General features: G+C 51.2%; 1 protein-coding gene across 5 annotated transcripts; it reads left to right on the top strand.

The window, feature by feature from the left end:
• Positions 1-134: 134 nt before the first annotated feature.
• Positions 135-23,480, top strand: SEPTIN4 (septin 4). 5 transcript variants are annotated; one of them, XM_053892169.1, is made up of 14 exons: positions 135-1,716; positions 2,315-2,359; positions 3,618-3,625; positions 16,571-16,864; positions 17,244-17,337; positions 17,780-17,866; positions 18,371-18,494; positions 21,424-21,558; positions 21,671-21,788; positions 21,877-21,978; positions 22,167-22,263; positions 22,352-22,514; positions 22,678-22,777; positions 23,032-23,145. In XM_053892169.1, exons 1-14 carry the CDS (start codon positions 150-152, stop codon positions 23,089-23,091), a joined length of 2,994 nt encoding a protein of 997 aa, XP_053748144.1. In that variant the 5' UTR covers positions 135-149; the 3' UTR covers positions 23,092-23,145. The 5 variants fall into 5 exon arrangements, with proteins under 5 accessions (XP_053748144.1, XP_053748142.1, XP_019271169.1 ...); XM_053892167.1 differs by lacking the exons at positions 135-1,716; positions 2,315-2,359; positions 3,618-3,625; positions 16,571-16,864 and adding exons at positions 11,467-11,675; positions 16,897-16,953 and having other exon boundaries at positions 22,989-23,480; XM_019415624.2 differs by lacking the exons at positions 135-1,716; positions 2,315-2,359; positions 3,618-3,625 and adding an exon at positions 11,467-11,675 and having other exon boundaries at positions 22,989-23,480.
• The last annotated feature ends 228 nt before the right edge of the window (positions 23,481-23,708 follow it).

Raw genomic sequence — 23,708 nt, 5'->3', positions numbered from 1 at the left:
ATGAGACACTCTTAGAATAACAGCCACTTTTGTGGGTACAAGAGCAGCAGCTTTTAAAACCAAGGGTAAACATTCAGACTTCATTAGGATCCTCAATACAAGCCAGCCAGTAAAATATGGAATCTACCCAGAGGAGCTCAGTCTATCGGATGGTCAAGACAAATAAAACTGGGTCCAAGGTAGCAGTTTCAGCACAGAAAGGGTCTGAGGTTACTAACACAACCCCTCAGCGGGGACAAGGATATATTATTGCCTCGAGCTCACGAACCGCTGCAGCCCCCCTAAGTCCTTTGCCCCATCGAAGATCAGAAGCTGGGCATCTCCCCTCTTTCCATTCAGCATCAGACTATCCACGTTCTATCTCCCCCCAGTCAGGGCCCAGTGGAACACCCATCCCTCGAGGAAGTGAGGCCCGATCAAAATCAGAATCATACCGCCATCCCTCTATTCATCGAAAGATCCAGCAAACTCAAACATCAGCTTCCCATGCTGTCCAGACGCAACGGAATGTTAGCCCATCCAGAGAGGAATCAGCACGAAGAGGGGGTGAGAGCAAGCCAGGGCGTGACATCAGTAATCGCTACTCATTAACCCCTGATGCCAAATCCTCTCGCCGGTTGAGTTTTGTAGACCAGAAGGATAACTTACAAATCTTGCAAGAAGACCCACCCTCCAAGGTCCAGTACCCACAAGGGGTCAGAGTTCCCCGTAGGACTTTGGTTTACCCAAAGGATGAAGCAGTCCAAACTGAACCCATCCAAAAGGATTTGACTGCTACTGAGATCAGATCTCCAAGAAGACCCTCTAGCCCAGAACATAGCAGTGGCCGAGTCAATGCAGACTCTCGGACAGCCCAAAGAAAGATCCCTGGCCAAGAGTGTGAAATGAGTCATCCCAGCCCAATTTACACAGAACCCAAGACTTTGCATAGGAATATGAACTTGGAATCATCCGTCAGACTCTCTATCCTAAAGGATTTGAGTGGTGGACACCGAGTTTCTAGGCGTTCAGATCCTGAGACTATCCCTAAGCAGTCTGTCTACACTGACACCAAGACCTCCCCAAAGAACTTAATATCATCAGAAGTAGAGTCCAACCTGAGGTCCTCAACTAGAGGAGATGGCGAGGTCAGCCGCAGGGTCACCATCTCCTCAGCGGAACAGTTATACTCAGCTCCCCGTGTGACATCTCGAGCAGTGTCTGAGAACCCCGACAAATCTATGTTTGTCACTCCAGAGCCCAGCTATAAGCAGCACACCCAAAGACCCTCAGAAAGTGTCTGCATGTCCCCAGGACCTGCACTCAGGTATCCAGAACCCTCCCCAAAGCCCTCGGTCCATGCAGAACTGGAACTGACCCCTCGGCCCTTACCCCCTCGGTCCTTACCTAGGTATGGACCTGACTGTTCATGGTGGGCCTTACTCAATCCTGAAGCTGAAACATCCCAAAGCCGGCCGACAACACCTGATTTTGAGTCTAAGTCCCCTCTTCCCCCAGACCCTTTATTGTCCTTTTTTGAAATGGACTCAAGTCCTTTCTGTGAGGAAATGATGTTCCAGAGAGAGAAGGCAAGTCCATCACCACCACCATCAGCAACACCACCACCACTATCACCACCAAAGGAGTCTCCAAACCAGGCACCATTGAGGGAAATGCCACAAGCCCTCAAGCAGACCTCCAAACAACCCACTCAAAGGTTTAGTGCTTTCTTCTTGGGTATGTGAAGAAGCAGACTGCCCAGGTGCAGCCCCAATTTAGTGAGGTGGGACATTGGGGTGGGTAGGAAAGTCAGTCCCCTTCTTCATTCTGGGCCTGCCCCTTTCCTTCCTTGCCAGCTTTTTTGAGCTCCAAGCTAATGACATCAATGACGATGCTTGGGCAGGCATCAGGCATTGATTCTTCCAGGCAAAGCTGCTTAACCTTTCAATGGAAGGTAATAGAGAGTGGTTTTCAGGGTAGGAAGCGCTTCCCAAGAATGGAGATAAAGAACTGAGTTGGGACTAGGGCTGGTTAGGGCTAGTAAAGAAAATAAGGTTCTCAGGTAAATATTCTGACAACAAAGTGGAGAAGGTGAAGCACAGATACGCTAGGACCTAGACTTCCAAGAGGGGAAAGGCATTAACAGTGGCACAGAGGGTGGAGAAAAGGGTGGGGCAGGATTTAGTCCTAGACTGCAGGGGCTTCTTGGAGAGGATCAAGGGCTGAGGGCACCTTTGGATGGAGAAATGTAGAGCCTAAAAGGGAAATGTTAAGTAGTGGGGAGAGAGATATACATCCCACAGTAAAAAAGAGCAACAATTTCTGTTACTTTCAGATGTGTCTGAGGAAATGTATAATCGTGTCATCTGGTGGCTAAAAGGTCTGTGCTTTTCCCTCCTGTGGGTCCGTTGTCAGGGTTTGGGAGGCAGGAGGACAGGTGGAAGGATGACCGCTATGTATCTACAGAGCTAGGTCTATTAGCACCACACATACTAGAGGGTTGACTATAATTCCACTATTAGAGTCATTCCTTTGGGACTTGGAACCTTTTTCATTTTCGAGAGCCTCCTTTCAATGGGAAGTAGTCATTTCTGAAATGGAGAACAATTTAAGCCTATGCCTTTCAGTTTAGCTAGTCTTACCTCTCATGTGATTTTTAACCCCCTCCCCCCCCCCCCAAAAAAAAGTCACCAAGACAAACTACCCGTTTCACAGTCTTACTCAGGGTTTACCCCGCCCTAATGTAGGTTGATGGGTCTCCTCTTGGGTCTTGTGTCAGAACTCTCCTCAAGCCCCCTTGCCCAGACTTGGGAGGTATTTATTGGCTGCTTCCCAGGCACAATCTCCAGGGATGTCCAGGCCTCTGTCTTGAGGCCATCAGTGGGTCCTGTAGCCAACTCTAGAATCCTTAAGTATCCCCAGGGCCTCGTGACACCCTCCCCCCCCCCCTTTGTACTCTTGACCTCTCTGGTGGAGAGAGAGGGGACCAACCCTCATATAGTGAATATGAGTAACAAAGAGTTCCTGCCTTGAATGTTGTGGCCCAAGATATGCTTTATTCCTGTGAGCATGAAGGAGGCCAGGGCTCTGGATGAGGAAGTCCCTAGGGAGGAGAGAGTCCTGTGAATGCAATCCAGTCCCAACCGCATGAGCTATCAAAGTAATTGGCAGCAAAGAGCAGAGAAAGGCGTCCCTGCCCCTCAGAGAGAGCAAAGCTCTATAAAGCTGAGGTTTAGTAGTGTGGACTCTGGAGTTATAGTATTAGGTTTGAGTCCTGTGTCTAGTATTTTTTCACTGTGACCTTGGTTAAGTTATTTTATTTTTCCAATTGTTAGTTGCCCCAACTGTCAGTGGGAACAATGGCTACCTCTAGGGTTTATAAGAGGACTAACCAAGCTATTACATGTACAGCACTTAGCAAGGTGCCTGGTAACAGTGAGTCCTCAGTATTTACTGCTGTAAATTTACTAGCTGTTGCTATTTGGGCCACTTTCACTAGAAAGGATGTTGGGCCAGGTTATGCCAAAGTCCACTGGAGATCTTTAGTAAAATTCTCTTTTTCCCTTCCTGTTGGTACTCTCTGAATTCCATTTGCTGTCCCTTGGGAATGCCTGACTTCTACTTCTCCATTATGACAGATGAGGAGGTAAGAACACCCCTGGGAAGTTACTTTCAGTCTTCCCATGCTCCCCCTTATCCAAGTCCCTCTCTTAACCTCTCATGGAAGCGGGAATGGAGGGAGACAGACAGAACTCTCCTTATGGTTGGGCAAGTTGTTCACTGCACAAGGGTACCTAGCAGAGAGGGCAAGTGGGGGCTGAAATCTAGCCTGTGTTCTACTTGCCATGCTGTGCACTTGGCGGTGGGGTGGGGGGGGGGGGAGCTGCATCTCCCCAGAAGGAGATTTGCACAAAGGTGATCTAAAAGCTGTCTGGGAAACCATACATTGGATCAGCCCCCACTTGGCTCTCCCCTCTTCAGCCTAGGGCAATCCAGAAAGGGAACACTTTTCTGGGTTACACACTATTTGAGTCCTCAACTTGGAAAGGCACAAGGTAAACTCTGCTCTCAGCAGCCCTGTGTCCTGAATTTGGCAAAGAATGTCCTGATTTCAGAGTGCATTATTCCTATAACTACTTTAGTTCTTCTTGGCCCATGTTTGATAAGATAGTCTGAGCTCTTCCTGCCTCCATTCTTTCTCTCACCCTATCTCTCCCTTACCTAGAGCCTAGCATGGCTTTTAATGGGTCCCATCCATAGGTTAGCCCAGGATGGACAGTTAATTACAGATAGAAAACAAATAAAGGAGGTGGAGCAGGACAGCCTGAGCTCAGATGATGGAACAGCTGAAGGGGAGGTGCCAAAAATGTGGCTGCCACTCCCTCTGCCATGGCTTCTTATTCAGCCCCATGCCCTGAGCTCAACTGTGGGTGGGAACAACTACATTTAGAGATCACCTCCATGAGAGACAGTAAATCCTTCTCTCCCTCTTTCCTTTTGCTCTTCCTTCCTTCCTCCCTCTCTCCCTTCCTTTCATAAACAACTTCATTCAGATGCCTAGCAGAGTGCTAGGCACTACTGGAGAGAGCATTGAAGCCTCAGAGCACACACATTCTTTGGCCATGAGAAACTTACCATCTGGTTGGGGAGATAAGACATGGACAGGAAACATTTAAACAACCATATGAAATAGTTTGTGCTCAAATGTCCAAATAAACGCAACAGACTGAATATGTGCTCTTGGAGGAACTTAGGAGAGAGGGAGTCATTAGGGGATGTGTGTGTGTGGGGGGGTGGTGGTGGTCAGGTTACACTCTCCTTCTCAAAGCTAGAGATATCTTAGTAGCTAGTCTCTTACTTTTGGGAAGGGGTTAGTGTTTTCCCTCATTCTGGATATGACGGTTTTGACTGAGAAAGTTCTTCCCTTTTCTCCCCCATCCTCACCCCCTTTCTTTGTGCATCTTGTTTTAGTTTAGAAAGTCAAAAGCCTTGGCAGCAGAACGGCTCCTTCCCAAAATAGCTCTTATCCTGTCTGGATAATTGCAGCTCTCCAGCCCTGTTCGGCGGCAGAGCTGCTCCCCAGAAGCTGGGAAAAGAAGCTGGGGAGAGACCAGCTGGGCCTGCTGGTGTTCTCTGGCTCTTTGGAAGTGCGGTGTCATGGAGGTGGGCCAGGGACTCCTCACAAACCATGAGAGTGCTAGGCTTTCCCCAGCCTGTCCTCCAGGCTGAATGGCCAACAGACCTTCCCACATTAGAGACGATGGTGCTAGTGTCCAAGGCCTCTAGTTCCTCCGATCTGGGAATGGTTGACCAGATTCCATTCCTGGCAGGAATTCTCTGGTGGCCAGCCACAGCTCCTGGCTTGTGAACAGCAGCATGTTTGTTGTTGAACCTTCACAGGCCCTTCTGGGTCCATAGTTGAGGATGGAGCCTGATTCAACCATCTCTCTCTCTCTCTCTTAAGTGTCAGTCTCCTCCCAAGTGGCTCCTCAAGGCCCTTTTGTCTAAGGAGCAGGGGTTACAGATGCTTCTCATCCTTGGATTGGTAATTTAGGGGCTGGAATCTCCCCAGAGAAGGTTATGCTGGAATGAGGGAATCATTCCTAATGATTTTGTTTTTTTGTATCAAGACTAGCAGAAGCTCAACAGGAAGGTCTTGAGGGTGCCCTATGGTGTCAGCTGGGGCTGTCTTCCCACACGGTCCTGGGGAATTCCTTGGAATAAAGCAGCTCTTGATGGGAGGGGCTTCAATGCTCTGATGGATGGAGCTGCCTTGGCCCTAAGAACCTTGTCCTCAAAGCATCTAACCTACTTGCCCTTGCAAATGACTTCTCAGGCTGTCAGCAGACAAGGTGGTTTACTCCCTTCTATCTCTATCAATTATGCAAGAAACCAACTCTGGAAAATAGGCCAGGAAACAGGGGAGGCCATCTCAGTGATACCTAAGGAAAACTTCAGTGTCTTTAGAGTGACCTGTCATTTGGCCCCTGGGGGATGGTATGACCAGCCTCCTGTTGGCTGTTGAGTCTCAGGGAAGTTTTGCTCAGACTTCCTCGACAGAGAAAAATCCAGAGTCCAGGAGGAACACAGGGAGTCTCTGCATTCATGGGAATGTTAACAGAATCCCAGGATATGGGCTGTCTGAAAGGAACCTTAGAACCATCTTTCCCACTCCCCTTATTTTCTCTTGCTTTGTACCAAGGCTTATAGTTGAGAGGAGAGAGAACTGAAAGAATGGAGCAGAGCTGCTAAAAATGGGGCAGGACACCTTGGGAGGCTTTTCATAGCAGCCTGACCCTTGATACCCAGCTTCTTTTCGTGTCAGATGGCACCTTGTTCATTTTCAGCTACGATGGGCAGCAAAGTCCAGAGCTGGATGGGAGGCTGGTAACCTCTGACCCACATTGCTATTCCGGGGACAGGCTAGGTTGACCCAACTCAGGATTTGCCTGGGATGTTCCTGGTTTTAGCATCCTGTGTCCTGGGACCCCCACCAGTCCTGGGCAAACTAGGACAAATGGTGACCGTAGGACAGGCTAAAGTGTATTATGCCTCAGCAAGAGCCACTGGAAGCACAGGGCAGGGGGGTGATGTCCTGCCTTCACTGTGAGATCTGAGCAGATTGCTCCCTCTGACTATAAAATGGGGGCAGGAAAATCCTATGCCCCTCCCTTGTGGTCGATGGTAGAACTGAGGCCAGAATCCTTTCGTTTTTTGTTCTTCTCAGAATGATACCACATAGGGAAGAACCTGCCACATTTATTTTAGACTTTCTGGTGTATTTCCAGAAGTTACTTGGTTCCCTGCTTGGAACCCATCTCCAACATTCTATCTTTCTATCAGAGAAGTTTGGTGGTGTTTGAAATGGTGGGGTTTTCAAGTAAGAGGAGAAATAGCAGGCCTGGATAGATTAGAGAGCTTGGCCTCAGAGAGCAAGGAAGCATACTTGGGCGAGGAAGAAAATCTCTAACACAGAAGCCACCCTGACAGCTGCTCAGCCAGAGGAAGGCTATCCTGAGTGATGAAATGACCATGTCCCTTTACCCTCTTCTGCTCAGCTGCCTTTGGCCCAGCTGCCATGAGGGGAGAGGCCAGAGACAGCTGCACCTTGGGGGCCAAGTGCGCGCTTGAAGGAAGGGGACAGAATGTGAGGCAGCTCCTGAGAGAAGCTCAGGCTCTGACGCTGAAGGTGGGAGGGCAGGGCCAAAGTCATTTCCTTGGCACACTCACCATAGGCAAAGTCATTTAGCTCCAAGAGTCTCTATGATGGCTGTTTTTGGGAATTCAGCTCAGTAAGTCTGAAACCAAGACTAGTTTTCTAGAGATGGCGTGGGGTTCAGCTGGAGAAGCTGACTCTACAGTTGGTGGCAGCATGGTCATTCCAATGTCACTTTAGTCAAGGGCTCTTTTCCCATCCCTCTACACTATTACACATGCACATTCCTAATTGTTTGTAGAGAAAGCATTTGAAATTGTCACAGTGATAGTTGCTGATATGGTGTTGATAATTTTCTTATTAGCTGAGATAGTAGCTACCACTCATTTTAGTGCCTGCACCATTCTAAGTGTGTTACCTTAGTGAATCTTCACAGCAACCTTATGAAGTGAACTTTTGCTCCCCATTTTGCAGAGCTGGCTCCTCAAGACTGAGAGCATTTTAGGGAGCACCCTGCCCCAGGGATTCATATGTGGTGTAGAAACCCTTCTTCCATAGCCACATCTTCCTGGAAAGTAACTTATCAACATTTCAGCAGCACCTTCAGATATCACAAAATATGAAGGGAAAGGTTTTAGTGAGGGTAACATTTGTGTCTTTGCATGGAAATTACAAGGCTGGGAGATGAAGTATGAGCTGGCAAGCAGCCAGAATGAAGGGCAAGTTATGGAAGGGTCAGTGAGGCCCAGAGCCTCAAGGCTTGTCTGTGTTCCAAAATCAGAGTGGAAAACTAATCAATGAATCCTTTCAGTCAATTCATATTGATCAGACACCTCCTGGGGGCAGAGTCCTGGTCATTCAGGAGGACATTATATCACATGTTCACTGAATTGAAGTGAATAGAGGTCATACTCGCTGTCCTTGAGGGGCTTATGGTTAGTTTGGAAGAGAAAAGTCTATAGATGGGTCACTTGAAAGAGTGTGGACATCAAAGAACAAAACAAAGTCCAGTGAAATGAGTTAGCAAAGCTTCTAGCATGGAGGCACTTGGAGGGTAAAGTCCAGGTACACACAGGTTTCAACTCCAGGTAATGAAGACCTTTGATAACACACTGCCCAAAGATTGAATGGCAGTAGAGTCAGTTTTTAGTCGTGGGAAACTTTTAAGAAGATGGGATGTAGGGTGGGGGCTCTTGAAGGGGGTCACACACCAATGCATATGTAAGTCTCTTCCATCTCTCAGCTCCTGTGCCCTGCCCTACTGCAGAGAAGGTGTTGGAAAGGCCCTCTGGCAGGCCTCTGGCACTCTACTGGCTCCAGAACTGCCTCTTACCACCGCTAGACAACAGGTGCCAGGAAACAGTGCTCCCTGACATTACCACCCACATTTCATGCCTGATCCAGCATCATGAGACACTGGGGAACATTAGGGGTGGGAGTGAGGTTGAGGGTATTTTGGTTTCTTGCCTTTGCACAGAACTTTCTGGACAGGCTGGCTAAGGTTTCCTTGAAAGACACAACCCGGTAATAGTTCTTTGCCCCTACCAGAGCTCTCTGACTATATCATCAGTGACTCATCACCTCTGGGGGAAGGGAGATACAATTAGTTCTTGTGCCACTTAAGAAAACTCTGCTACTGAGAGGCAAAAGTGGCCTTTGCTAGTCATGCAGATCCGAAATCCTGATTTCCTGTGATAATCACTCTTTATTCTTGGCTTTTGAACCTGGACCTTGACTTTGCCCAAGTACAGCAACCTTATTTAGTTTGGTGCCACACAACCTTCACCCATGGGTAGGCAGGAAAGATCCAATGGAGGGGGCCAGGAATTTTTCCACATAGACCATGCTAGCCTGACCTAAGCAGAGGGACCTCCTGATAGCAGACTGGAGGTGTGTGCTGATCTGAGTTTCCCAGAAGAGTCATCCCTTGTGCCAAACAAAGTGTTCATTCCCCAGACCCTTGGCTTGAAATCCCCACTCCAGCAGTGCATGGGAAATTGTACTCTAGTCAAGGATATCAATTCCTGGTGTGATGTTGAATTTCAAGGAAGAGTCAGACTCTAAGGACTGAGGGGTACCTGAGGCAAGGTTGGCCAGTCCACATGCTAACTGGAGATGGGGAGGAGCACTCAATGGTCAGTGACTCATACAAGGGCAGCTATATTTTGGCCCTGCTTCTGACCAGGTGTCAGATGCTACCTGCACCATCACAGAACACAAGAGCTGGAGTTGGGGGGAGTCCAGTTCTCTCTCAGTGGGGGAAAAAGAGGCCCATGAAGGAGAAGGGATATTCAGGCAGTGAGCTAATTGCCAAAGCTGGTATGGGGTCCTAAGCCAAGGCCAAGTTCTCTCAGAAACTCACAGTGCTTCAGAGTTAGTATGCGAGATTTATGTAGATGGAATGGCTCAAAGTCTGTCTTTAGCTTTTACTTCATCCAACATGCCTCATGTTGGGCAGCTGATGTAGTGATTACAAAGACACTGGTGAGCATCAAGACCCTAAGAGTCTTGGTGTAGAGATGAGTTCCACAGTCCCAGGCCTCTCTTTGGGGCTCACTTCCCTCAAAACAAGCTGGCACCAACATGCCTCAGGACACACAGGGCTTGCTGGGGGCCCGGGCAGCTGGTGCCAGAGCAGAGTTGGGATTCCAGCCACAGCTGAGGATGAGCTAGCTGGGCTGCCTTCTGAGACGTGTCTGTGTCCCCACTTGGACTACAACCAGGACTGGGGGGAGGAGGGAAGTACACTTGCGGAAAACAAGGGTTTGTTTGTGATGCGGCCTGTCTTCCTTGACATAGGTTTTCTCCCCTCGGCCCAGCACTCCCAGCCCAGGCCATGCAGAATGCCAGTGGAAGCACTCAAGAAGTAGTCTTATGAGTGCATACGTGAGTGTTAGTGGCCTATAGCTAGTTCCCAACAGTGGGGCTTTGTGTAGTGAGTTTGATGTTCAGGTCTGACGGCAGCAGCTGCTGCTACTTCTGTAGCCTTCCAATAGCCATTGGTTTCTCTCTAAAGAAACTCTTTCATGTCTTTGTTTTCCTGAGTACAACTTCAGATCTCTTCATCTACCCCAGGCCTTTTCCAGGAAACTCTCTATACATTCAGAGGCTCCCTCTTATCTGAGCCAAGCTGCTGGCGGTATCCTAGTTTAATCCCCTCATTTTCTGGTGTGGGAACTGAAGTCCAGCGAGGTAAAGTGAGTTGCCCAAGGTCACCCAGCTAGGAAGTTTCCTCCTCAACTTGCTAGCCCGTGAATGCCCCTGATTTCTTTAAGCAATGGCACTCCTTCCGTCCTTCAGTCCACCAGTGCCAAATATCTAATAACGTCTCCAATAGCCATCCCATGTTTTCTGAACGTGTTCTCATCTGTATACCTAGGCCCCCCTCCATCCCTCTGCTAAGTTCTAACTTGATCCCAACCATGACCACTGGTCACAGATCAGACTGAAATAGAATAGGCAGGCTTCTGGGTGTTCTACCAATAGAGAGGGCCATGTCTGTGGACCTGTTTTATTCAAAGTGTATTCAGGCAAATCAGCCTGCCCTGGAGGAGAGTTTGTGGGAGTCAGGAAGAAGCATGCTTCTGGAAACTTTCACAGAAGCCTGACCAGCTCAGCCCTGTATTAGCTCGGAAAATCCTCACCAACCCCCACCCTCTAAGCATTTACTTCTTCCTTGCTGCTGCTGACCCTTCTGAGCCTCTAATGCTTCTAAAGCTGCTGAGGCATCTGTCCCCACAGCATCTCACCTGCTTGCCCAGCATAGACTGGCTCACACCTGGGCTGCCACTTCCCATTTCCCTCAGCCCCAGACAAGACTCTACTGCCCCATAAAGGCCACTCAGCCTCTTCCCTTCCACCTTTCCAGCAGATGATCCCTGGATAATTTATGCAGCAAATCCTCTTTAATCTTTAATCTAGGGTCCTGCAGGAAGGGAACATTTTGTCTCTTCTTCATAGCTTGGGTAAAGGTAGAGAAAGTCTGACATTCTACCTTAGGAGGTGTAGAGGGGGTAGGGACAATCAGTTAACTTGGACATCAGTTGGGTTCATTTCCTGAAAACCTTCGGTAACTAATGGAGTCTCTCCCGACTCGTGGGGCAAACCCCTCTCCTTCGAAAGACCTCTCCTGGGGATGCTAGGTTGGCCTTTCCCTTTTCTTGGGGGATTTGCTCAAGCCCCCACGGTGATGTGCTGCCTGAAGAGGCTACTCTTAGGGGCTGAGTAAGGAAGAGCCAGGTGAGCAGTGCTGCGCTGTCCTGAGCGCCTCTGCTCATCCGGGGGGGTCGCGGGCTGCAAGGCCCGCCTCTCCCCGCAGCCAGCCGCCCGCGGCCGCCTTCAGCTTTGCAGGCGCCCGCGCCTCAGAGGGCAGGCCCCGCCCCAGGGCCGACTCGCCCCGCCCCCGGCCCCGCCCCCGGCCGGTCCGCACTCTGGGCTGAGGGCGGGGGCCGGCGGTCCCTCGAGGTCGGCTCGCAGCTCCGGCCGCGGGTCGCTCGGACGCTGTCCCTGCGGAGCTGGCCCGGCCCGGGCTGCAGCCATGGTAAGGCGCGCGGGCGCGGGGCAGGGCCGGGGCGCGCAGGGCCCGCTGCTCCCAGCGGCTCCGTGGGGACCAGCGGCGCAGCAGCCCCGGCTGTGCCGGGCGGGAGGCGCTGTCTCTGGCTGCTGGTGGTGGACGGCGTTGCGTCGCCGCTTCCAAGTTTCTCGCTCTGATCCGAGCAACGGCGGAGCGGCCCCCGAGGGCTGGGGTGCTGTCCGCGTTTTGGGACCGGGGAGTGGGTCGGTGCTGACGGGAGGTTGGGGGGCCCGCCGGCAGAGACGCGCGTGTTAGGCTGGGGAAGGCGCGTCAGCGACACGCGGAGGTGAGGGTCCCCCGCCCTTTCCTGAGTCAGCTGTTACCTGGATGACCCCTCCTCAGCCACCTACCCTGGGCTCAGGGGCAGCACCAACTTCCTTGGGAAAACACACAGAGGAGGCCTACAAACACTGCCTGCCTCCCGGAGAGGGATGGTGAGACGCTTGGGCCCTCCTTCCCGCAGCCTGGCAAAGGGCATCTCCTGGCTCTTCCCACAGCGCCCTCTGCCCAGGGACCCCTGAGAGAGGGAAGCCTAGCCTACCATCCTACCCTCGGGATCATCTATACATCACTGCCTCTGAGACAGGACCCATGGGGAAGCTTCCTCCTGCTGCATCCTACACTACCCCAAACGAGGTCCCTCTGCAGTGGTGGGGGTGGGGGAACTCATTCCTGCCACCTGCCTGTACTGGAAGGAGAGATACTAACCCCAGTCAGCCTCCTGGATACCCCCAGGTAGGAAGTTTTGATGTCTGACTGTAAGGGTGCCAGCTCTTCTGCCATCCTTGCCAGAGCCTGCCACAAACACATTATGCTGGGTGTCAATGCCTCCGGGCCCCATGCCAGCCTCTCCTCCCAGGTTGGAGGCCCCCCAACATTTGCCCACTGCACTAGGAGGCACAGGCTGTTTACAATAGGAGGAGATCCATGACCAGCCTGTGGGGCAGGATGTTGGCTGTGGGCAGCCTCCAGAAGGGAACTCCCTGGGCCCCATGGAATCAGAAGCTTCCAGGTCTGGAAAGGCCAACCTTTTGGGCTTTTGTCTTTCAAGCTGTGTCCAGGCTGAGGCCCAAGCTTTGGCTAGGAAGTCTTGGTGACTCTGTGACCTTCCCCAGAGGGGGTTCCTGGGAGAGGCCAAGTGGTACTGGTCTTTATCCCTGCCCCACTTCCCTCCACATGGGTACCGTCACACTGATTGTTCCAGTGATAGAAGCCTGGGGAGAACTGACTGTCCCCATTGCCAAGCCCAGCAGGGACCAAGAGGGGCTTTTCTGCCACACACTAAGTTCAGTTCAGCTGAGGTCTTGGTGCTTTCAACTTGGCTGAAGCCACCCTCTAATTAAAAGACATCCCCACCATCACCACAGTCCTCAGCTTTAGGCCTCTTAGGCCGAGTTCTTAGGCTGACTGATTCATGTCAAGCCAGACTTCTCTATAAGAGGTCTCTCTGTGAAAGGAGATCAGTGTCCCAGCCACTATGGAGGTCAGTGGGTACAGTGGGGAGAGCTCCCCAGCCTCCCCTGGAAACCTCCCCAGGGGGTTTTAGTTTGCATGGGAAAAGAATGACAGGCCAACATTAATAACAGTCCTGTGACTTGAGATGTACACTGTCTCTCCTCAGCTTCAAAACAGCTTGAGTTATCTCTCCCCAGCCTTCCTGGGAGGCAAGGAAGGGCCATTCACAACTGGACATTAGAGGCCTGAAATTAAGGCAATATTCAAAATCACAAAGGTTTCTGGACAAACCAGAAACACTGGCCTCCTGATTCCCAGTCAGGTGCTCCATCTGCACCCTTCCAGCCAAGCCCTTCAGTTTGTCTCCCACCTAATTGGCAACTCTGAAGCCTCTGGGATGCCAGCCTCCCTTTGGTCTCTCAGGGAACGAGTGCTAGCAGCTCTTCCATTGACTCTCTAGAAGCAGTGGGGTGATGGAAGTGATATGGGTCCCCATGAGTCAGAGGTCAGGTATCCTAGGGTGGGAGGAGTCCTTTTGTGGCTGGGACTCTGCAGGGAAATCTAGGGGCAGATGTCTGAAGAGACTGGGGTTCTCTGCTGGAAAACACAAAGGGACGTTTGGGAAGAAAAGCAGGGCTGTTCTCATGAGAACATATTTCTAGGGGATTATAGGACATCCCACCCTACTTCAGCACTGCTTAAAGTTAAGGTGAAAGAGATTGGAGTCCTTTGACAGTGGAGTCTCCTGGGTGGCTGTCCCCGTGTACTGATGGGCCAGGTCACCTTGGGGACAGCTCATGACCCTCTGGCAGGCCTCGGTGCCCTTGGGGGTTAACAGGAGAGGCCAGGTGGATCAAGAGCCTGTGCTGCAGACAGACTCGGGAGGCTGGTGCTGTGCCCACCGGGGTAGGCAGCGGGCAGGCGTCATGAGACAGCCAATCAGAGTTGGAGGGGACTGCAGAGAGACAGAGTGATCCTGCTGCAGCCGAGCTGTCCTTGGAGGGTGGGAGCCAAGGGAAAGGGAGGAGGATGGGGTGGGGAACGACATTCCACAAGCTGTTTTGGCCCTTGACAGAGACAGGGAGGGGGGAGGGGGGCCAAAGAGAAAGGGAAAGGAGCAAGCCAGGAAGCTGGATTACAAGAGCATTGGGACCAGGTTGTTTCCGTGTGTGAGCAACTTTTCCTGGGCGATAAAATTAGACCTAGAGCTTGCCGACAGGGTATCTGAAGTGTGGGAGGGACATGGACCATTCACTGGGATGGCAAGGTAGTTCTGTCCCTGAGGACAGGACTGAAGCTGGGGTAAGGTGCTACCCTGGGAGCTGGGGGTGGGGAAGGACAGGCAGCAGGTGAGGAGGAGCCTAGTGCCTGACGCCTTGTCTAGGGCCTCTGTGGGCCGCTTCCTGCTGACAAGTAGCCAGGACTGGCAGGGAGAATGATGCTGGGTTCCTGGTGACTTTTGGAAGACTGGATGGTAGGGGTCCCAATCAGGGCCTTCCTTTCTTTTTTAACTGCTGCCCCTCTGCTCAGTGCTCCTGGGGAAACCAGGTGGAACACAGTCTTCTTTCTTCCACCCTGACCAACTGCTGGGTCACTGTGGGGTCATGCAGAGAGGCGGGATTTCCTGGAATTCCCCAGACTCTAGCTGCCGGAAAACAGGACCTGTGGGACCCCACCCTCCTCAGTCCCATCTCTTCTCTGTTGCATATAATTAATTGTCCAAGCTGGGACACTTTTGAGAGTGAAAAGGGGCACAATTAATCATTATGCTGCAACAACAAACAAACTGAGATGTACAGTTGCTCCATGGGATCCCATAAATACTTTTGCTGAGAAAAGCCTGTTAGGTCAGGCTTGCTTCAGGACACCCTCTTTTGGTCACTAAGCCCCCACATGCTGGTTCCAGTTTCAGTCTAAAGGGCCTCTTTCCTCCCCTCTGTCCAGGCAAGCCTTGGAGATGATGGCTATAAGCAGGTGTGGGGACTTGAGAGGTGACAGCCTAGAAGTAGTTCTTAGGGGACTTTTCCCTGTAGCCTCTAAATCACTTCCCTCTAGCATAAACCTGGCAATGTGTATGTCTGCCTCCTTCAATTCTTCCCTTTGTAAAAAGGGGACCTGCAGAAGACTGTGGCCATCTTCTCTCCCTCCACCCTGGCCGGGTCTCCACAGTGGTCCGGGATAGCCCCCACTGGCTTGGCCAATCCCCAGGGAGTGAGTCAGCCTCTGAAGCCAGCCCTTGTCCATTGTCTGGAGGTGGCATGTGGGTATTGTGAGGCAGAGCTGAGCCCAGCACTGCCAGGCACTCCACAAAGGGGACTGGCCCCCAAAGGAGAGAGGAAGTTTTAGGGTCTAGAGTTGGTGGCAGGAGTGGGGGGAAGTGGCCTCTCTTCCAGGTTGGGAGATGGGGTGGAACAGGTCTCTACACAGAGCCAGTCATTGTTTGTCCACCCCACTGTGGTTCACCATTGGGGCCAGATCCCCTCCTGTGTGGCTGGCTGAATCTTACTCCAGGCAGAGGGGGCAAAAGACAACCGATGGGTGCTGTCTCCTATGTGTCCCTCACAGGTAGGGGCTTTCAGCAGCCTACTGTCCTCCCATCCTCCCTCACTGGGTCCCTTCCAGCTCCCTTCTACCCTGCACTCAGCATCCACTGGCGGGTTTGCCCTAGTCTCCTGGGGCCTACCCTCAGGCTCTGGTGTGGCACGGTGTCTGGAATAAGGGACAGAGGTGTCAGATCAACTGTACTGAGCTCCGGGCAGTGAGCCCTGGAGAGTGAGCACCCCCAGTAGAGTCTGCATCTCCCTCCCAGAGCTCACTGACCTGCAGTGACAGGAGGCACAGGGCCCCCTGCTGGCTCTTGATTTACCTGGGGCTGGCAGGTCCCTTCTCCCCTCCCTACTTCCCTCCTGCCCCTGTCCCGTTCTGACTGACTCTCTGCACTGTCCTTGAATCCTGAGCCCACATCCTCGTCTCAGTTCTAATGCCTCTGTTGCTCCCCCTTATTCAGTCTGACTTCCTGGCCTTTAGGGCATTCTCTGGCCTCTGGCTTGGCCAGACCCCCCAGGAAGGGCAGGGCAGCAGGCACCCTGTCAAGAGGGAACATCAGGACTGGAGCTTCTCTGATCCCAAGAACAGTTGCTGCCTGCAACAACTGGGGGCTGCCTAGGGCTGCTCCAGGACTCCAGGGTCTTTCCTGGCATCTCGGCTGGGGAGGCACATGAGCAGGTGAGGGAGGAATGGTGAGCACTTCCTCTGGCTTAGCTGCTAGTGCAGTTTCTTTTCCCTTCTAACCACAATCGCTTTCCTCTCTCTCCCTCTCACCTTCTCTGGACTTCCTCCTTCATTCTTCCCTTCATGCCACCTACCCACTCCCCCCATCCTCCCACCACCTCCCCTCCAACCCCCAGATCAAGCGCTTCCTGGAGGACACGGATGATGCAGAACTGAACAAGTTCGTGAAGGATTTCCCAGGAAGCGAGAGCTGCCACCAACCAGAGGCCAAGACCTGGGTGTCCAGGCCCCAAGTTCTGGAGCCAAAGCCCCAGGCCCCGGACCTCTACCAGGATGACCTGGAGTTCAAAGGCCCCTCGTGGCCCCAGCCCTCTGACAGCCAGCAGTACTTCTCTGCCTCAGCCCCTCTCAGCCCCTCAGCCCGACCCCGCAGCCCATGGGGCAAGCTTGATCCCTATGACTCCTCTGAGGTAGAGCCTCCAGCCCTGTCTTTGCCTTTCAGTGGGCTGGTGCTGGAAGACCCAGGGAGGGAGCAGAGAGATACCGAGTGTCTGTGCATGTATGTGCATGTGTGTGTATAGGTGTGCACATATGCATGCATGCATGTTGAGCTGGGGCCTCTCCTGTCTAGTGTCAGCACCAGTTCTGCAGTGTTGGCCCCCACGTGCATTGGAAACTGACTATCAGCAGGGGCAGGAGCCCTGCTGGTGGCCCCAGATGGGGCCTCAAGGGAGTTTGACACCATTCCTCTAGGGCTGGGGCCAAGACCTAGGAGGGAAGGAGAAGGTGTTGGGTCCTGGGACCCCTCCTGCCTCTCACTCTGACACACTCTGCCTTCCTGTCCATTAGGATGACAAGGAGTATGTGGGCTTTGCGACCCTCCCCAATCAAGTTCACCGAAAGTCTGTGAAGAAAGGCTTTGACTTTACCCTCATGGTGGCAGGTAGAGCTGGGGAAGGACTGGGCTAGGCAGGGGGTGTTTCAGGTGGGGCTGGTATGTATTTGGGGAGGAGGTATGGGTAAGGAGGAAAAAGCAGCCAGCAGCCATGCAGTTTTGCAAAGTAGCCAGGAGCCATGGGTGGCCAAAAGTGTGTATGTGTGTGTTGGGGGGAGGGGGGTTGAAATGGTACAAAGAACACCTGACCAACAATTTTCTAGTATTTGCCTTGTTCTGTGTGACCTTGGGCAACCTCTTATCCTCACTGAGCCTCATTCAAATAAGAAGGCTACACAAGCTGTTTTCTCTGCTTCCTTCTGGCTCTAAAACGCTATGGTTCAGTTGGTCTCTTCCCAATTTGATGAAAAAGCAGCTCTCTACACACCTTGTTCTGGTGGGGTTGCCTTTTGGCTATAGATCTTATCTTCTGTCCTCTCTCGCTTGTCAGGAGAGTCTGGACTGGGGAAATCCACTCTTATCAATAGCCTCTTCCTCACTGATCTGTACCGGGACCGGAAACTCCTCAGTGCTGAAGGTAAAGCAAGGAGAGGGGCATGGAGACTGGCATGCAGACTTGACCTGGGAAATCAAACTCATGCCACAGCCTGGGGGCTGGGGCCTTCCCCAGCATGCAGGAAACCATGGCTTCCTAGAGGGCCTTGATGGCATCTCTCCATAGGCCTATCTAGCCTGGCAGCCCACCAGCCAGCTCCCTAAAGATTTGGGTGCTGAAGCCAGGCAGGGACCAGAATCCTGCTCTCTGAGTGAGTCTCTGACCCCCAAAGGATTCCAGGAATCCAAGAAAAGAGCCGGGAGCAGAGAAGAGGCTGGGGCCAGAGCCAACAGCCACCGGCATTTCCTGTGTTGGGAAATGTGCTCCTTGCTGGTTCCCAGAGAACAGGCCCCCAGGCGGCCTGGGGTGGGAAGGGGGGCAGTGTGGATGAGGCATTCTGGGCAGCAAAGCTGATTGGGGTGGGCGCTTTGTCCTGACTGGGCAGGTCCTTGCCCTTGCCCTGGTCTCAGTTTCCCTTTTCTGCAGAGCGGATCATGCAAACTGTGGAGATCACTAAACATGCAGTGGACATAGAAGAGAAGGGTGTGAGGCTACGGCTCACCATTGTGGACACGCCGGGTTTTGGGGATGCAGTCAACAACACAGAGTGGTATGTCTGACCACGCACAGCCCAGCTGCCCCCTTCCCATTACACACACACATACATCCACGGATGCACACATAAGCACAGACATAGCCACAATTGTCAGGAGTTTATGGCCTTTGAGCATGCCACCACCCTTTACAGGGCAGCTGAAGTGAGAGGAAAAGAGTGGGAATAGAAGATCTTTTTTTGTTTATTTTTTCCTATTTATTTATTTATTTTTAATTTACATCCAACTTAGTTAGCATATAGTGCAATTATGATTTCTGGAGTAGATTCCAGTGATTCATCCCCTATGTATAACACCCAGTGCTCATCCCAACAAGTGTCTTCCTTAATGCCCCTTGCCCATTTAACCCATCCCCCCCACCCACAACCCCTCTAGCAACCCTCAGTTTGTTCTCTGTATTTAAGAGTCTCTTATGTTTTGACCCCCTCCTTGTTTTTATATTATTTTTGCTTCCCTTCCTTTATGTTCGTCTGTTTTGTATCTTAAATTCCACATACGAGTGAAGTCATATGATATTTGTCTTTCTCTGACTAATTTCACTTAGCATAATACTTAGCATCTTGCAAATGGCAAGATTTCACTCTTTTTGATTGCTGAATAATACTCCATTGTGTGTGTGTGTGTGTGTGTGTGTGTGTGTGTGTGTGTGTGTGTGTGTGTATCACATCTTCTTTATCTGGGAATAGATGATCTTTAATGAACTTTCTGACTCTGACCTAATGTACTTTCTGTAATGGGGGTGAAGACACAAGATAAGAAAGAAGAGCCTCAAAAAAAGCAAACACATGTGGAAACATGTAGCACAGGGCCAGACATCTAGTAGGGGCTCAATAAACACCACCTCCCCTCCTTCCTTTTCTTTCACCAGCAACATTTTAGGTGCCACAAACAAGTTTATTAAAGGGATGAGAGTGCACTGAGGGAGTGGTGAGGAGGAGAAAGAGGAGGCAAAGGGTAAAAAAATAGGTTGAACTTTGTTTAAATTCCAGGCGTCCTCTAGGCTACCTTCCAGAAGAAGAGGTGGCTTTGCCACATACCCCATCACCCTTGGCTTTATTTTTTCAGAAACTGGAGGGATGCTTAGATAATGGTCAGACCTAAGTGAGTAGATGAGAAGGAGGATGAATGATAAAGACAGGAGAAAAGGTGGTGTCCTTGATGAAGAAGTTAGGCAGGCAGTGTTAAGATGGCTAGCCCAAGAGTTCAGATCTTGGGTCAGCATATAGTAACTGCGTGGTCTTCAGCAAATGACTGCATTCCTGTTTCTTCAGTTGAAACATACTGGCCCTTACCATCTTATCCAGTTGATCTGAAAATCACCCAGAATGATGCATGTGAATGTGTATTAGCAACTAAAGTAGGGTGTCCAGGTGGCTCAGTCGGTTAAGTGTCCAACTCTTGGTTTCAGCTCAGGTCATGATCTCACGGTTCATGAGATGGAGCCCTGTGTTGGTCTCTGGGCTGACAGTGTTGAACCTGCTCGGGATTCTCTCTCTCCCTTTCTCTCTCTCTGCTCCTTCCCTGCTCACGTGCATGCTCTCTCTCTCTCTCTCAAAACAAATAAACATAAAAAAAACCCTAAAGTAAAGGGTTGTTTACATTATACCCATTATAATTGCAGCACCAGTGCAAAATGTAAATGCAGGGCCCCTTGGTTAGAATGATTAAGAATTTCAAGACAGCCACAGCAGAGAAGCAAACCAAGCATAGGCCCTTCTGAGATCGGGACCTGGTGTTGATTGCACAGTTTGCACTCCCAGAAAGCTGACCCTGGGTAATTGCCTCACAGACTCATCAGACTCTTACAGACCTTTCTGTGCTCTGAATCCTCAGCACATGCTTTATCATTAAAACATGTGATTTTCAGCTCGGCACACTGGTTCATCTTCAGCTTCAGTGTCTTAGTCTTGAGGGGAGGGCCATTTTTTCTTATATTCTTGCCACAGCACTGTGCTGGCACATGGTACATGGTCTCCTGATGTAAATATTCCTGATGGATCGAGGTGGCCTCCGTGTCATCATTACCCTTTTTACTCTCGGTATATGCCTCAGTACACTGGGCTTGCCATGAAACTGTACCCAAACCAGCACCTGGTTCCTACTGTAGCAAGTATCACCCTCTCCTTCAATCAACCTACGTACCTTTCCTTTCCTTCCACAAGAATAATCATTTCATTTGCTTGGCACTTCACAGTATACAGTGCACCTCCACATATACTTTAGTCAACAAGTAGGAGTTTATTGAGCATATACTAGGTGTCCAACCAGTGCTGGGCATTTTAAGGGATACAGAACAAGTATGAATCATCCTTGTCACTGAGAGGCTTATGGTCTAGTGGCAGCGGGGATGGGAAGGGGGGGCAGCAGTTCTCTAACATACGTGTCAATCAACTTAAGTTAGTAAATAGGTCAGACAGTGTAGTGGCAGACACAGAGACGAGTCAGAAGGCCAAGTGTGTATATGTATACATATATATTTACAGTGTGGTGGAGAGAAGGGGAGAATAGTGTACATAGATGTACACTGGAAGGAGCCTTCATGGAAGGGTGGGTTTAGAGTAGAACCACATAAATAAAGGTTCTGAGGCTGGACTGTGAACCTGTCTGAGGGCTGTCCTGGCTTCCAATTGGTGTTCACCTGCAGGCACCTTATTCTTATTGGTTTGTTTGGTCACCTAGGCTTTTTTCCTCTCATCATACTAGCATTTATTGAACTTTGCCTGTGTGCTTAGTCTGATTTTCTATTGGGACATGTCAGATGCACCCCTGTCCCACCCAGGGACCTCCCTGAAGATGTAGTAAGGCAAGCCAGGGGATAACAGAGTCTTGAAAACACTGCTCAGGATGTGGGCTACTCTGTAGTCCCAAAGCTCACGAGGCAGCCCCCACTCCTACAGTTTCTCTGCTTGTCTGTCCCTGCTCCAGCTGGAAGCCTGTGGCAGAATACATCGATCAGCAGTTTGAGCAGTATTTCCGAGATGAGAGTGGCCTGAACCGCAAGAACATTCAAGACAACAGGGTGCACTGCTGCCTGTACTTCATCTCACCCTTCGGCCACGGGTATGGTCTGAGCCTGAGGCTCCCAACACTACCAGGTGCTGCCAAGGGAACAGGCTGGGAGCACCAGGGCAGGGCTGCCACTAGCAGGTGGTCACAGATTCCTATCTCCCAGGCTCCGGCCATTGGATGTTGAATTCATGAAGGCCCTGCATCAGCGGGTCAACATCGTGCCTATCTTGGCTAAGGCGGACACACTGACCCCTCCTGAAGTGGAGCGCAAGAAACGCAAAGTGAGGGAAGCCGGTGGGGGGAGGGTAGCAACTGGGCTTCTGGAAAGGATGGGGTCCCCAGAACTGTGGGCCCTCATGTGTTTGCCAGATCCGAGAGGAGATTGAGCGCTTTGGAATCAAGGTCTATCAGTTCCCGGACTGTGACTCTGATGAGGATGAAGACTTCAAATTACAGGACCAAGCCCTAAAGGTGGGGCTACGTGAGGGCATCCCTTTCCATCTTGTTTCTTCTGGGCAGAAGAGGGAAGTGGAATTCTATATATAAGGGGTGGGAGAGCACGCTGGTTTTCTAGAGTGAAGCAGAAAAGATAAAGATATAGGTGAAAAAGAACAGGTGAGAATAGGGAGTATTGACCAGGCACCCTTAACTTCTTCCAGGAAAGTATCCCATTTGCTGTAATTGGCAGCAACACTGTGGTAGAGGCCAGAGGGCGGCGAGTTCGGGGTCGTCTCTACCCCTGGGGCATCGTGGAAGGTAAAGCATTGAGCTGGTGACCTGGGTATCTCCTTGCCCTCAGTGGCTCTCCCAGTGCTCCTGGTTGACCCCTAGCCTTGCTGTGCAGTGGAAAATCCAGGACACTGCGACTTTGTGAAGCTGAGGACAATGCTGGTGCGTACTCACATGCAGGACCTGAAGGATGTGACACGGGAGACACATTATGAGAACTACCGGGCACAGTGCATCCAGAGCATGACCCGCCTGGTGGTGAAAGAGAGGAATCGCAAGTATGACCAGAAGCCAGGACAGAGCTGGCAAGGGTGGGGATCCCAAGCACAGCCTTGAGTGAGACCAAGCCCTTCCTTTGTTCTTCTACAGACCCTGGGCTCAATCCAAGCAGGTGCTGGGGTCCCCCTAGCCTTACCAACCCTACTTTCCCCTTCCCCTCAGCAAACTGACTCGAGAGAGTGGTACCGACTTCCCCATCCCTGCTGTCCCACCAGGGACAGATCCAGAAACTGAGAGGCTGATCCGAGAGAAAGATGAGGAGGTGAGAGCAGTGTGGGGTGGTAGGGGTTGACAGCCTGGGGGCAGTCCCTGCTTAACTATAAACCTCAGTATTTCTATCTGGGTTTAATGGTCCATTAAACCACCTGGACTTGTGGTTCAATGGTTCTACCCAGGGTCTCCATCACACCTCTGGGCTTCCATGGCCCTGGCTCAAGGGATTAGAGCTTGGGGGCACTTTGTTAACACTATAGGACTCTCTAAAAGGCCCCATTTTGATGCGTGTGCCTGTTCCAGCTGCGGCGGATGCAGGAGATGCTGCACAAAATCCAAAGACAGATGAAGGAGACCCATTAGCTGGCTTTCAATCCTGGATATTTAAATCTCCTCTTCATCCTGCCCAGGCCGGCCCGTCCCAGCACCAGCTCTGCTCAGGCCCCTGCAGCTACTGCCACTTCGCCTTACATCCCTGCTGCCTCCCCAGAGACTCAGAGGAAATAAAGTTTAACAAATCTATGGCTGCCATATGGTGTCACTGTCTGTATTTTTACCAGCCCCTGGAGACCAAAAAGATCTTAGGACCCACTTTTGAAAGGGTGCTGAAGGAGGGTGCTGGTTTCTGGCTTTTAGTAGGGAAAACTTTCCTTTCCTATGACAGGTTTCAGTCCCTGCCTAGAATCCAATCTGGCCTCTCCATCACACTGACCACAGCTCTATTATCTAGGGCCTGATCCCTCTTCATCTTTCCCACATACAGTAGTTTCGGTTCTATAGAAGATTTGGATCTGAAATCTGCTCTTGGGAAAACATGGTATTACCTGCATGCAGCCTCCTGACTTCCTTTTTTCCCTGATTTGGGGAAAGGGATATACAGAATTAAACTCTGCACTCTAGGAAGCCTGTGATAGAACACTGAACAAATACGGAAACGCTTGTGATCTTCAAAAACTGTAGTAAGTGCTAGGAGTAGAGTA

Source organism: Panthera pardus, unplaced genomic scaffold (assembly GCF_024362965.1).
Source record: "Panthera pardus isolate Hobbes unplaced genomic scaffold, ASM2436296v1 HiC_scaffold_3, whole genome shotgun sequence".
Classification (NCBI taxonomy): Eukaryota; Metazoa; Chordata; class Mammalia; order Carnivora; family Felidae; genus Panthera; species Panthera pardus.
The sequence above is the reverse complement of the archived record's forward strand: the minus strand, read 5'-3'. Positions and strand labels throughout refer to the sequence as shown.